The sequence below is a fragment of the Nerophis lumbriciformis genome, linkage group LG23 (assembly GCF_033978685.3).
Source record: "Nerophis lumbriciformis linkage group LG23, RoL_Nlum_v2.1, whole genome shotgun sequence".
Classification (NCBI taxonomy): domain Eukaryota; kingdom Metazoa; phylum Chordata; class Actinopteri; order Syngnathiformes; family Syngnathidae; genus Nerophis; species Nerophis lumbriciformis.
The window spans coordinates 28,723,807-28,737,661 of record NC_084570.2 but is presented as its reverse complement, the minus strand read 5'-3'; the positions used below and the strand labels follow the sequence as shown (position 1 = coordinate 28,737,661).

The following is a 13,855-nucleotide window of genomic DNA, read 5'->3' as shown; positions in this document are numbered from 1 at the left end:
CAAGATGGGTGTTGTAAAACAAAAAGCGTGCAAAAGAGGCTTAAATCTTCCTGCAAAAAGCAGATAGGAGCAAAAAATCAAACTATGTAATGTAATAGATCCTATACTTCATCAAAATAAGAGTTGTCGAGTGATATCAATCATATACCATATACAGTGGGGCAAAAAAGTATTTAGTCAGCCACCAATTGTGCAAGTTCTCCCACTTAAAATGATGACAGAGGTCTGTAATTTTCATCATAGGTACACTTCAACTGTGAGAGACAGAATGTGAAAGAAAAATCCAGGAATTCACATTGTAGGAATTTTAAAGAATTTATTTGTAAATTATGGTGGAAAATAAGTATTTGGTCACTTCAAACAAGGAAGATCTCTGGCTCTCACAGACCTGTAACTTCTTCTTTAAGAAGCTCTTCTGTCCTCCACTCGTTACCTGTATTAATGGCACCTGTTTGAACTGGTTATCTGTATAAAAGACACCTGTCCACAGCCTCAAACAGTCAGACTCCAAACTCCACTATGGCCAAGACCAAAGAGCTGTCGAAGGACACCAGGAAAAGAATTGTAGACCTGCACCAGACTGTGAAGAGTGAATCTACAATAGGCAAGCAGCTTGGTGTGAAAAAATCAACTCTGGGAGCAATTATCAGAAAATGGAAGACATACAAGACCACTGATAATCACCCTCGATCTGGGGCTCCACGCAAGATCTCATCCCGTGGGGTCAAAATGATCATGAGAACGGTGAGCATGAGAACGGTGAGCAAAAATCCCAGAGCCACACGGGGGGACCTGCTGAATGACCTGCAGAGAGCTGGGACCAAAGTAACGAAGGTTACCATCAGTAACACACTACGCCGACAGGGAATCAAATCCTGCAGTGCCAGACGCGTCCCCCTGCTTTAGCCAGTGCATGTCCAGGCCCCTCTGAAGTTTGCCAGAGAGCACATGGATGATACAGCAGAGGATTGGGAGAATGTCATGTGGTCAGATGAAACCAAAATAGAACTTTTTGGTATAAACTCAACTCGTCGTGTTTGGAGGAAGAAGAATACTGAGTTGCATCCCAAGAACACCATACCTACTGTGAAGCATGGGGGTGGAAACATCATGCTTTGCGGCTGTTTTTCTGCTAAGGGGACAGGCCGACTGATCCGTGTTAAGGAAAGAATGAACAGGGGCCATGTATCGTGAGATTTTGAGCCAAAACCTCCTTCCATCAGAGAGAGCTTTGAACATGAAACGTGGCTGGGTCTTCCAGCATGACAATGATCCCAAACACACCGCCCGGGCAACGAAGGAGTGGCTCCGTAAGAAGCATTTGAAAGTCCTGGAGTGGCCTAGCCAGTCTCCAGACCTCAACCCCATAGAAAATCTGTGGACGGAGTTGAAAGTCCGTGTTGCTCGGCGACAGCCCCAAAACATCACTGCTCTCGAGAAGATCTGCATGGAGGAATGGGCCAAAATACCAGCTACTGTGTGTGCAAACCTGGTAAAGACCTATAGTAATCGTTTGACCTCTGTTATTGCCAACAAAGGTTATATTACAAAGTATTGAGTTGAATTTTTGTTATTGACCAAATACTTATTTTCCACCATAATTTACAAATAAATTCTTTAAAAATCCTACAATGTGAATTCCTGGATTTTTTTTTCACATTCTGTCTCTCACAGTTGAAGTGTACCTATGATGAAAATTACAGACCTCTGTCATCATTTTAAGTGGGAGAACTTGCACAATTGGTGGCTGACTAAATACTTTTTTGCCCCACTGTTGGTCGTGTTCCCAGACATGTGGAACTATTGTGCTCCAGACATCATTCTACACAACAAAACAGATGAAACTTGTAAAAGCGTGGAGGTCTACAACTTCTTTGTGTGTGTCTGGGTCAAGGACATTGGTATCAAGACTCTCCCAGATAAATATGTATAGTTTTTGCTCGGGTAAGGTTGCCATGTTTGTCGTTGTTGTTACACGCGCTGTTTATGAGTACAGTGTTTTTATCAAACATAACAATACATGTCAACATTATGTATGTGCTGAAATATTAATTTATGATTGTCAAAATATAACTATAGATGTCAACATTGTGTATGTGCTAAAAGATTCATTTATGATTTTTTGCCTTTGGTTAAAATTATTTTAGGTCTTGCTCACATTTGATTCATTTCATTTAGACTCGCCGAGTTGGTGCTTTTCCAAACACCCGTAGCAAAAATATGTTTAAGAAATAAAAATAATATCAAGATAATGCTTCGATGGGAAATAATAAATGTTAAAAGTATATCAAACAAACCTTTAACAAAGTAATCACTGCCAACTCATGCATTCTTCGACTCTGTCCTTTGGACTGGAGCACGCGCTACTTTTGTCATCGTCTTTCGTAAAATCTTTCAGTTTTCCGCCCTTTTTCATTACCTCTTGAGGAACTCTGAAGAAACCTTTATCTTTTGAACGGTTTGTACAGCCGAAAACAATGTAATCATAAGACATTTTTCTTCTAGAATTGCTAAATGGGGCCTAGTACCCACTGACAACAGACGCTGGCTACAATACTGCCATCTCGGTCTTGCAACTGCAGTGGTGTGCCGTCAGGGCCAGCAATGCCTTCTCTGCTGGCCTAACATAACCAGAAATCATGATCATAATTAAAGATAAAAGTAATTTTTAATTTACTTTCCCTAAATATCTAAAAGTATACATATTCTCTTCATGTCATATTATGCTCCTTCCAGTGCTGTTGTTTTTAGGTTAGAGTTTGTACCCAATCAGAATTCAACTAGCTTATGTTGCCATGCTGTACCAAATCTGCCCAGGGGCCTTCAGAATCAACAATGCGGGCGTCCATGCACTGTAAGTGAACCGGCACATAGAGTCGATAGACAATTGCGATAGCCAATCAGATTACGAGTTATTGTCAGTAAGGCTTTCTGGCTGGCCTCACGTTGAACGTGACATTTACGCGGCCACGTCCGGATGAATCAGCGGATGAATTTGAGAACACATACGGTTGATAGACAGTTGCAATAGCCAATCAGATCAAAAGTTGTTGACAGTAGGCTATCTAGGTAGCCTGATGTTAACAAGACTGTGATTACAAACCCTGTTTCCATATGATTTGGGAAATTGTGTTAGATGTAAATATATAAACAGAATACAATGATTTGCAAATCCTTTTCAACCCATATTCAATTGAATGCACTACAAAGACAATATATTTGATGTTCAAACTCATAAACTTTATTTTTTTTTGCAAATAATAATTAACTTAGAATTTCATGGCTGCAACACGTGCCAAAGTAGTTGGGAAAGGGCATGTTCACCACTGTGTTACATGGCCTTTCCTTTTAACAACACTCAGTAAACGTTTGGGAACTGAAAAGACACATTTCTCAAGCTTCTCAGGTGGAATTCTTTCCCATTCTTGCTTGATGTCCAGCTTAAGTTGTTCAACAGTCCGGGGGTCTCCGTTGTGGTATTTTAGGCTTCATAATGCGCCACACATTTTCAATGGGAGACAGGTCTGGACTACAGGCAGGCCAGTCTAGTACCCGCACTCTTTTACTATGAAGCCACGTTGATGTAACACGTAGCTTGGCATTGTCTTGCTGAAATAAGCAGGGGCGTCCATGGTAACGTTGCTTGGATGGCAACATATGTTGCTCCAAAACCTGTATGTACCTTTCAGCATTAATGGTGCCTTCCCAGATGTGTAAATTACCCATGTCTTGGGCACTAATACACCCCCCATACCATCACAGATGCTGGATTTCAACTTTGCACCTATAACAATCTGGGTGGTTCTTTTCCTCTTTGGTCCGGAGGACACGACGTCCACAGTTTCCAAAAACAATTTGAAATGTGGACTCGTCAGACCACAGAACACTTTTCCACTTTGTATCAGTCCATCTTAGATGAGCTCAGGCCCAGCGAAGCCGACGGCGTTTCTGGGTGTTGTTGATAAACGGTTTTCGCCTTGCATAGGAGGGTATTAACTTGCACTTACAGATGTAGCAACCAACTGTAGTTACTGACATTGGGTTTCTGAAGTGTTCCTGAGACCATGTGGTGATATCCTTTACACACTGATGTCGCTTGTTGATGCAGTACAGCCTGAGGGATCGAAGGTCACGGGCTTAGCTGCTTACGTGCAGTGATTTCTCCAGATTCTCTGAACCCTTTGATGATATTACGGACCGTAGATGGTGAAATCCCTAAATTCCTTGCAATAGCTGGTTGAGAAAGGTTTTTCTTAAACTGTTCAACAATTTGCTCACGCATTTGTTGACAAAGTGGTGACCCTCACCCCATCCTTGTTTGTGAATGACTGAGCATTTCATGGAATCTACTTTTATACCCAATCATGGCACCCACCTGTTCCCAATTAGCCTGTTCACCAGTGGGATGTTCCAAATAAGTGTTTGATGAGCATTCCTCAACTTTATCAGTATTTATTGCCACCTTTCCCAACTTATTTGTCACGTGTTGCTGGCATCAAATTCTAAAGTTAATGAGTATTTGCAAAAAAAAAAAAATGTTTATCAGTTTGAACATCAAATATGTTGTCTTTGTAGCATATTCAACTGAATATGGGTTGAAAATGATTTGCAAATCATTGTATTCTGTTTATATTTACATCTAACACAATTTCCCAACTCATATGGAAACGGGGTTTGTAGATACTTATGTGGGAGTCCCAAGTGAAAATCCAGTCACAAGTTGCGACAACAGGAAGTGGCACCGGAACCGTACGAGCCATAGAAAGCCACAGAAAACTCATCGGTACAATAACCACAAAGATAAAGTGTTTATCGTACACCTAGTAATCCGCTGTGGACAGACAAAGCCAAGCAATGCAGGTTTAGGAAATCCATTTTTGGCAGGCAATCACATTTTGCCACAACACCGGTGGTGAAACTTTCACACGAATCAAACGACTACGAGCGGTACCACTGGCTTATACGGCGTGGGATGGGTGCTACAAATTGTGAGTTCAAATATTTTTTATTGATTTATTTTTTCGTGTTTCATTTGTTTGATACAATTATTTTAATTTTGACAGTACCTCGTAAGATATGTTATAATTGCTGAAGCAGGTTTATTGAATGTTAAATATGCCGAAAAATATATGTTTTGTGCACTGTTGAGGGGATTCAATCCCAGTAGTGTGCAAGTGGGTTCCTGTATAATATCTCCAGCCGTGTCCAAGTGGTGACATCAATTACGGTATTTTGAGAGGGGAAGTCGGACTAAGTAGGACATCACTGAAGGTCGAGGTGAGAAACGCAGGGCCCGCCACTGTGCAACTGTAAAAGCAACTTAATGTCATGCTAGAAAATGAGAAAGATACAATTAGGGCTGGGCGAAACATCGAGTTTGTAAGATGTATCGATATATTTTTAAACACAATATGAATTAAGAAAATATCGTAATATTTATATAATTTTTTTCACGTTAAAATGACCAAACGCCGCTTATTTGTTGTGATCCTTGTTCTCCCCCGCAATACTACATGGGCTATTAAACCCCTCCCCTCCCCCCCACTGCACCGACCCACAACAACAACACACAAGCAAATATGGAGTCTGACTGTGCCACCACCAGCTACGCAGCTTAACTACATTTCCCAGTTGATTGGCAGTAGCTTCGCCACTTTTTAAAGTCCCAACGATGGTCACACACACACTAGGTGTGGTGAAATTTGTCCTCTGCATTTGAGAAGAATAGAATAGAATGGACTTTATTGTCATTATATTTGCATATAACGAGATTAAGGACCCCAATTTAAGGTGCGATAGTGGAAACAAATATGGAATACAATTAAATCAAATAAGTAATAAAGATAAAAAACAATAATTGAAATAAACAGACTACTATCCAATAAAAACAATAAGCAATCCTGTAGAATATACAAAAAAACTGTACAATATACAGAACAAAACAAGAGTACTGGAGTAATAAAGTATTGACAATCAGTGTCGGACGTATTGCACTCGAAGGGTAATATTGAACAGTAGGGTATTGGGGTAGGATATTGTACAATGGTGAATAATTTATTACAAGATTGAGTTCAAGATGGTGACAGCTGTGGGAAAGAAGCTGTCTCTGACCCATCCCCATGAGCAGTGAGTACGTAGCGTGCGACGCGCTCGGGAAAGTAGCGATTTCCGTAGCTTAGTTATTTTTAGACCCATGTAGCGGTTAGCTAAGCTACATGGAAGCTTCATGTACATAGTGCAGTGTTTTTCAACCACTGTGCCGTGGCAGTGTGCCGTGAGATACCATCTGGTGTGCCGTGGGAGATTATCTAATTTCACCAATTTGGGTTAAAAATATTTTTTGCAAACCAGTAATTATAGTCTGCAAATGATGTGTTGTTGAGTGTCGGTGCTGTCTCAGAGCTCGGCAGAGTAACCGTGTAATACTCTTCCATATCAGTAGGTGGCAGCAGGTAGCTAATTGCTTTGTAGATGTCGGAAACAGCGGGAGGCAGCAAGCAGGTAAAAAGGTATCTAATGCTTAAACCAAAAATAAACAAAAGATGAGTGCCCCTAAGAAAAGGCATTGAAGCTTAGGGATGGCTATGCAGAACAAAACTAAAACTGAACTGGCTGCAAAGTAAACAAAAAGAGAATGCTGGACGACAGCAAAGACTTACTATGGAGCAAAGACTTACTGTGGAGCAAAGACGGCGTCCACAATGTACATCCGAACTAGGGATGTCCCGATCCAGGTTTTTGCACTTCCGATCCGATACCGATATTGTTTTTGCATTTCCGATCCGATATCGATACTGACCGATACCGATACTGACCGATACTGGCCTATCCGAGCATGTATTAAAGTTTAAAGTTATTTAGCCTATTTAGTTGTCAGAATCATGTTGAAAAGGGTTTTAGTACTCTTGATAACAACTAGCCAGCTGAATTAAGGGAGTTTGAATAATACACAATGGTTGGTAACAAGAAACTGACCTGTTTATTGAAGGATAAACACAAAATAGACAAAATTATACATGACAAACAGAAATGGCATCATTGAACTAGGGCTGGGCGATATGGCCTTTTTTTAATATTGCGATATTTTAAGGCCATAATGCGATACACAATATATATCTCGATATTTTGCCTTAGCCTTGAATGAACACTTGATGCATATAATCACAGCAGTATGATGATTCTATGTGTTTTGATTGATTGATTGAGATTTTTATTAGTAGGTTGCACAGTGAAGTACATATTCCGTACAATTGACCACTAAATGGTAACACCCGAATAAGTTTTTCAACTTGTTTAAGTCGGGGTCCACTTAAATTGATTCATGATACAGATATATACTATCAGATATATACTATCATCACAATACAGTCATCACACAAGATAATCACATTGAATTATTTACATTATTTATAATCCAGGGTGTGGAGGGGGGCGCCGGATGTAAGTGTCAAAAAGACAGCCAAAAGAGTTTGATATGAGAATAAATCTAAAGTTAAAATATAGGGTAGAAATTAGGGATGTCCCGATCCGATATTTGGATCGGATGCCGATATTCGCAAAAAAATGCGTATCGGCAAGGCATGGGAAAATGCCGATCCAGATCCAGTTTAAAAAAAAACTCCGGTCCGTGTTTTCCAACGCACCGATTTAAATAATATATTCCACTTTTCTGCTGTTCCCTAAGCTCCGTTCCGCATTTTCCAGCACACCTTCAGCACATCCACATGTCTGTGGATTCTAACGCAGTTGCTTTTAGCTGCTGGCATTACACGACAGGCTCTTCTCACTCTTTCCTGTGTCTCCCTCTTACAGACAGCGAGCGCACCTTCTTACACACGTCACATACTGTCACGTTATACGTCACATACGTATGCGTCCTCTCCCAGCAGAGAGCGAGGTAGCAGCATGGCTAACGTTTGCTGTGATGCTAGCGCAGCCGCTAAGGTGCGCGCCTGCTCAAGCGTCTTCTGCGCACGGCAAATCTATGCCACGCACAAAATCAAATAAAAAAATAAGCGCATAACAATTTTCGACACACGGACATGACAGAGAAAACAGTTTTCGTCATCATTGTTCGAATATTGTAAGGTCTGTCGAGACGCTTATCTCCATTCGGTGCCACACGTCCACACCATCGCCGAGGCAAACATTTCCACGTCAACACCGTATGAAAAAAATTGTGATTTTTTTTTTTAGTTGTGATTTCCCACTCTGCATGAAAGTTTAAAAGTAGCATATATTAATGCAGTATGAAGAAGAATGTTTTAATGTAGACATGCAAGCCTTGAAAGAAAATTTTGAAAATCAAGACTACATGTCCTGCAAATGGGTGCATTTCTACCCTATATTTTAACTTTAGATTTATTCTCATATCAAACTCTTTTAGTTGTCTTTTTGACACTTACATCCGGCGCCCCCCTCCACACCCTGGATTATAAATAATGTAAATAATTCAATGTTATTATATTGTGTGATGACTGTATTATGATGATAGTATATATCTGATAGTATATATCTGTATCATGAATCAATTTAAGTGGACCCCTGGAAAAACTTATTGGGGTGTTACCATTTAGTGGTCAATTGTACGGAATATGTACTTCACTGTGCAACCTACTAATAAAAGTCTCAATCAATCAATCAAAACACATTGAATCATCATACTGATGTGATTATATGCATCAAGTGTTCATTCAAGGCTAAGGCAAAATATCGAGATATATATCGTGTATCGCAATATGGCCTTAAAATATCGCAATTTAAAAAAAAAGGCCATATCGCCCAGCCCTAGTTTCAATGATGCCATTTCTGTTCGTCATGTATAATTTTGTCTATTTTGTGTTTATCCTTGAATATACAGGTTCGTTTCTTGTTACCAACCATTGTGTATTATTCAAACTCCCCTAATTCAGCTGGCTAGTTGTTATCAAGAGTACTAAAACCCTTTTCAACATGATTCTGACAACTAAGTAGGCTAAATAACTTTAAACTTTAATACATGCTCGGATAGGCCATTATCGGTCAGTATCGGTATCGGTCAGTATCGGTATCGGATCGGAAGTGCAAAAACAATATCGGTATCGGATCAGAAGTGCAAAAACCTGGATCGGGACATCCCTAGTAGAAATGCACCCATTTGCAGGAAATGTAGTCTTGATTTTCAAAATTTTCTTTCAAGGCTTGCATGTCTTCATTAAAACATTCTTCTTCATACTGCATTAATATATGCTACTTTTAAACTTTCATGCAGAGAAGGAAATCACAACTAAAAAAATCACTAATTTTTTCATACGGTGTTGATGTGGAAATTTTTGCCTCGGCATTTTGATGGTGTGGGCGTGTGGCACCGAATGGAGATAAGCGTCTCGACAGACGTTACAATATTTGAACAATGATGACGAAAACTGTTTTCTCTGTCGTGTCCGTGTGTCGAAAATTGTTATGCGCTTCTTTTTTTTATTTGATTTTGTGCGTGGCATAGATTTGCTATGCGCAGAGGACGCTTAAACAGTGCGCAATTGCACAGGCGAGCACCATAGAGGGAACGTTGCTCGCACGGCTGCGCTAGCATCACAGCTAACGTTAGCCATGCTGCTACCTCTCTGCTCGGGGAGGCCGTATACGTATGTGACGTATGACGTGACAGTATGTGACGTATGTCGTGACAGTATGTGACGTGTGTAAGAAGGTGCACTTGCTGTCTGTGAGAGGGAGACACAGGAAAGAGTGAGAAGAGCCTGTCGTGTAATGCCAGCAACTAAAAGCAACTGGGTGAGAATTCACAGACCTGTGGATGTGTTGAAGGTGTGCTGGAAAATGCGGAACGGAAATTACGGAGCAGCAGAAAAGTGGAATGTATTATTTAAATCGGTGTGTTGGAAAACACGGACCGGAGTTTTTTTTTTAAACTGGATCGGCATTTTCCCATGCCTTGCCGATACGCAATTTTTGGCAAATATCGGCAGCCGATCCGATCCAAATATCGGATCGAGACATCCCTAATCTGAACATGACATGACAATAAACAATGTCCCCACAAAGAAGGATAAAAACAACTGAAATATTCTTGATTGCTAAAACAAAGTAGATGCGGGAAAATATCGCTCAAAGGAAGACATGAAACTGCTAAAGGAAAATACCTAAAAAAGAGAAAAAGCCAACAAAATAGGAGCACAAGACAAGAACTAAAACACTACACACAGTTGGTTATGGTTTAAAGTCATATCCAACAATTGCGACAACGACTTTTTACTGTCAACTGAGTTTAGTTTTTTAATGATTTCTGCTGGTGGTGTGCCTCCGGATTTTTTCAACGCAAAAAATGTGCCTTGGCTCAAAAAAGGTTGAAAAACACTGACAGTGTATATACCGCCCCTATTTTTTGTATATAATGTTTTTCAAATCACCTGACATGTATACTGTGTATATGTACATAGTTTATCCATTTTTTTACGTAATTTTTATATACATGTTACAGGTTATACATCCTTTATTATTGAATGTATGAAATGTGATTAATATTTAATGGACCACAATGGAAACAAGCCTTTTGGCTTTTTGTGCCTTTTTAAAGCATTACATGGATTCAATTCTTTAAGATGTCAAAAAACTTCTCAATCAATCAATCAAAAATATGCTACAAAAGAAAAGAGAGGGAGAAGAGAAAGACAACTGGACTAATACAACTCCACGGGCAAGGGACAACATATACGGGAAAGATCAATGATTGGTTGGTTTACCTATAAGAACATCCATGATTGGTTGGTTTACTATGATGAGTCACGATTGGTCAAGAGTAGGGTAAAAGATTGGGGACTGGCCAATCAGAGGCAAGACAGGGCGGGTCATCGAACCAGGAAGAGAAATCACATCATACATCCCAAATGACGACGAGAGTCGGAGAAAAGAGAATTTTCCGACGAAGTGAGGAAGATCATAACTGCACAATGAAGTCGAGTCACTGGGGATGGCAGTTGGGAGAGTGGCCGTGCCAGCAACCTGAGGGTTCCTGGTTCAATCCCCAGCTTCTACTAACCTAGTCACGTCCGTTGTGTCCTTGAGCAAGACACTTCGCCATTGCTCCTGATGGGTCGTGGTTAGGGCCTTGCATGGCAGCTCCCGCCATCAGTGTGTGAATGTGTGTGTGAACGGGTGAATGTGGAAATAGTGTCAAAAGCGCTTTGAGTACCTTGAAGGTTGAAAAGCGCTATACAAGTATAACCCATTTACTTACTTTGCGCGGACCACTTCTAGTAGGACCACAGGACCGAATGTTTGTGACAGTCCATTACATCGTCGACTGGGAATTAATAAGTGCCTGCCTGCGAATGTATTTTTTATCTGAGTTGTATTATTTGCACAGCTATGTTATTTATTTTATGTAGAAAGAATATTTTTCTATTTTATTTATGTTATGTAATTCTGTGCTACTTAAACAGTTTATTTTCTGTGCTGTAATGATTCTACAGTGTGTGTGACAATCATTGGTACTTTAACGTAAACACCCATTTTGTCTAACTGGGTTAATAAAAGTGTTTACAGTACAGTTGTCATTCACTTCAATTTCAGTGAATCTCGCTCAAAAATGAATATCTTTATATGTATACTTTCACCGGAAAATATATCGAGATATATATCGAATATCGGGGTTAGTGCGTCTGCCTCACAATACGAAGGTCCTGAGTTCAATCCGGGGCTCGGGATCTTTCTGTGTGGAGTTTGCATGTTCTCCCCGTGACTGCGTGGGTTCCCTCCGGGTACTCCGGCTTCTTCCCACTTCCAAAGACATGCACCTGGGGATAGGTTGATTGGCAACACTAAATGGTCTCGAGTGTGTGAATGTGAGTGTGAATGTTGTCTGTCTATCTGTGTTGGCCCTGTGATGAGGTGGCGACATGTCCAAGGTGTACACCGCCTTCTGCCCGAATGCAGCTGAGATTGGCTCCAGCACCCCCCCCCCCGCGACCCCGAGAGGGACAAGCGGTAGAAAAATGATTGGATGGATATCGAATATTGAGTTTAAGCAGAAATATATCGAGATATACTTTTTCGTCCATATGGCCCAGCCCTAGATGCAACAACGAACTGGACAGCAGTTATCATTATTGTCACCTTGTTTCGAGCCTTGTAGACACAGGCTGTGGCCCCCTGACCCAGGACATCTTGTAGGCACCACAGGTAGCTGGGGGTGCTGGCGGTCATCCCTGACAAAACATAACATAAACATTGTAAAATGAGTGGTTTTATTGCCAAACATGAATGCATTCGCTTTAGCAGTTGTCCATTAGTTTAGCAGCACCATTCAGTTGCATTAGCCCTTAAATTAGCATGTAGATGGAGAAAATGTCGAGAGAAATAAACATCGTGTGGGACAACGCACCTGAGCAGGAATGACTTTATTAGGCGCTAGAAAAAGGAAGGACGACCTTTTGTAGACGCTTTCGTTTCCTACTTTATTGCAGAACTTGAGCGTCCCATGAAGCGTTTGAAGGCAGCGATGTTTCCCTCATGCAGGAAGTGTTGCCGCAGCGGTACGTTTTTCTAGGCGGAAACGCAGCAAAATGTCGAAAAATAAAAAATAAAAACACGACTTAAAATCTGTGACATGGCGTCCGTAAATTTGTGTTAAAAGTCGTGCTTCTGGGTCATTTTGTCTCTCCTAAAGTGAAAGTGCTGGGATGAATCCGAAAAAAGGAGTGAAGTTTGTCTCCAAGTTCCCGCCCACAAGCACCAGGTGACGTCATGGGTTTTTTTTTACCCCTTTTCAACTTTATTTTGTCACGGAAATGCATCCGCATGATAAATATAATTTAAATGGTGTTTAATCATATCATAATGTCATTAATACATACTTCCGAGGTGTGTTTTTCATTATTAGACGTCCTACTGACGAGTATTTAGAAGAGGGGGCTTTTCGGAGTTGTAGTCGTCTTCAAGCAAAACATGCTTTTGGACCTTTTAAGCCACCGTAGATCACAAAATAACACGTTTTTTTAAACAAACGAAAAATAACTTATTTATTATTACACGCAATAACAGTGATTCACACTGTTAAGGTGTTTGAGCTTCGTGGAGTTCTTTATGCGTGCACATAAACGACACTTTCATCGAGTCTGTTCAACGTCCTCTCACACGAGGATACTTTATTCTTCTTCTCTGTTTAACATAACACACCAGCACCAGAGCGCCCCAAGTGGGGAACATGCGCTATAACAGCCAACCTTTACAATAAACCACACAGAGTAAGAGCGCAGATCAATCTCAACACCCCCACTCGCTATTAGCTCACTGTGTTAAACCAATTTTTAAACAATATTTCAAGAACATCTTCCATGAAATGAATGAACTGCCTTCACACAAAGTTGCACAATAGCCTGATGTGCTACGTCTGTCTGTTTCATTTGATGCCCAACTTGCATCACAGTAAACTGTCAGACCGAGTCTTTCAGTTACATTCTTCTTGAAGTTAAGTCCTTGTTCTGATGTACCTTTTAGGTATCTGAATACATGTTTCACTGTATTCCAAGGTTCCATAGTAGGTTCATTAAAGTGTTGGGATAGTTTACTCACAACAAAGCTTATGTCAGGTCGAGTGCATGTTGATAAGTAAATTAAACTTCCCACTGCTTCTCTGTACTGTCTTGGTTGTTTCAACTTTTCAGCATTTTCTGCGTAATCAAGTTTTGGTTCACAAAACCTTTTTCACATATCTCTCTTGTGACATTTTGACTAGTCCATTTGTTTGTTCAAAGTTTATTCCTAAGAAATGTTTTAGGATTCCCAAATCCTTCATTTTGAATCTCTGAGTTAACATTCTTTTTACATCCTGCATTGATTTTTCACTTGAAGCAGCTAA

At 40.4% G+C, this 13,855-nt stretch overlaps 1 protein-coding gene across 5 annotated transcripts in view; it reads right to left on the bottom strand.

Annotated features, from left to right (window-relative positions):
* ikbke (inhibitor of nuclear factor kappa B kinase subunit epsilon) overlaps positions 1-12,711 on the bottom strand; it is a 43,075-nt gene extending 30,364 nt beyond the window's left edge. For all 5 annotated transcript variants that reach the window (XR_009817755.1, XM_061984845.1, XM_061984847.1 and 2 more), the window contains exons 1-2: positions 12,380-12,711; positions 12,112-12,203 (exon numbers count right to left, since the gene is read on the bottom strand). Coding sequence is in view for 4 of the 5 variants with exons in the window: in XM_061984845.1 (XP_061840829.1) it covers positions 12,112-12,201 (90 nt within the window). In the remaining variant the exon portion in view is untranslated. The remainder of the gene's footprint in view (positions 1-12,111; positions 12,204-12,379) is intronic.
* Between the last annotated feature and the right edge of the window lie 1,144 nt (positions 12,712-13,855).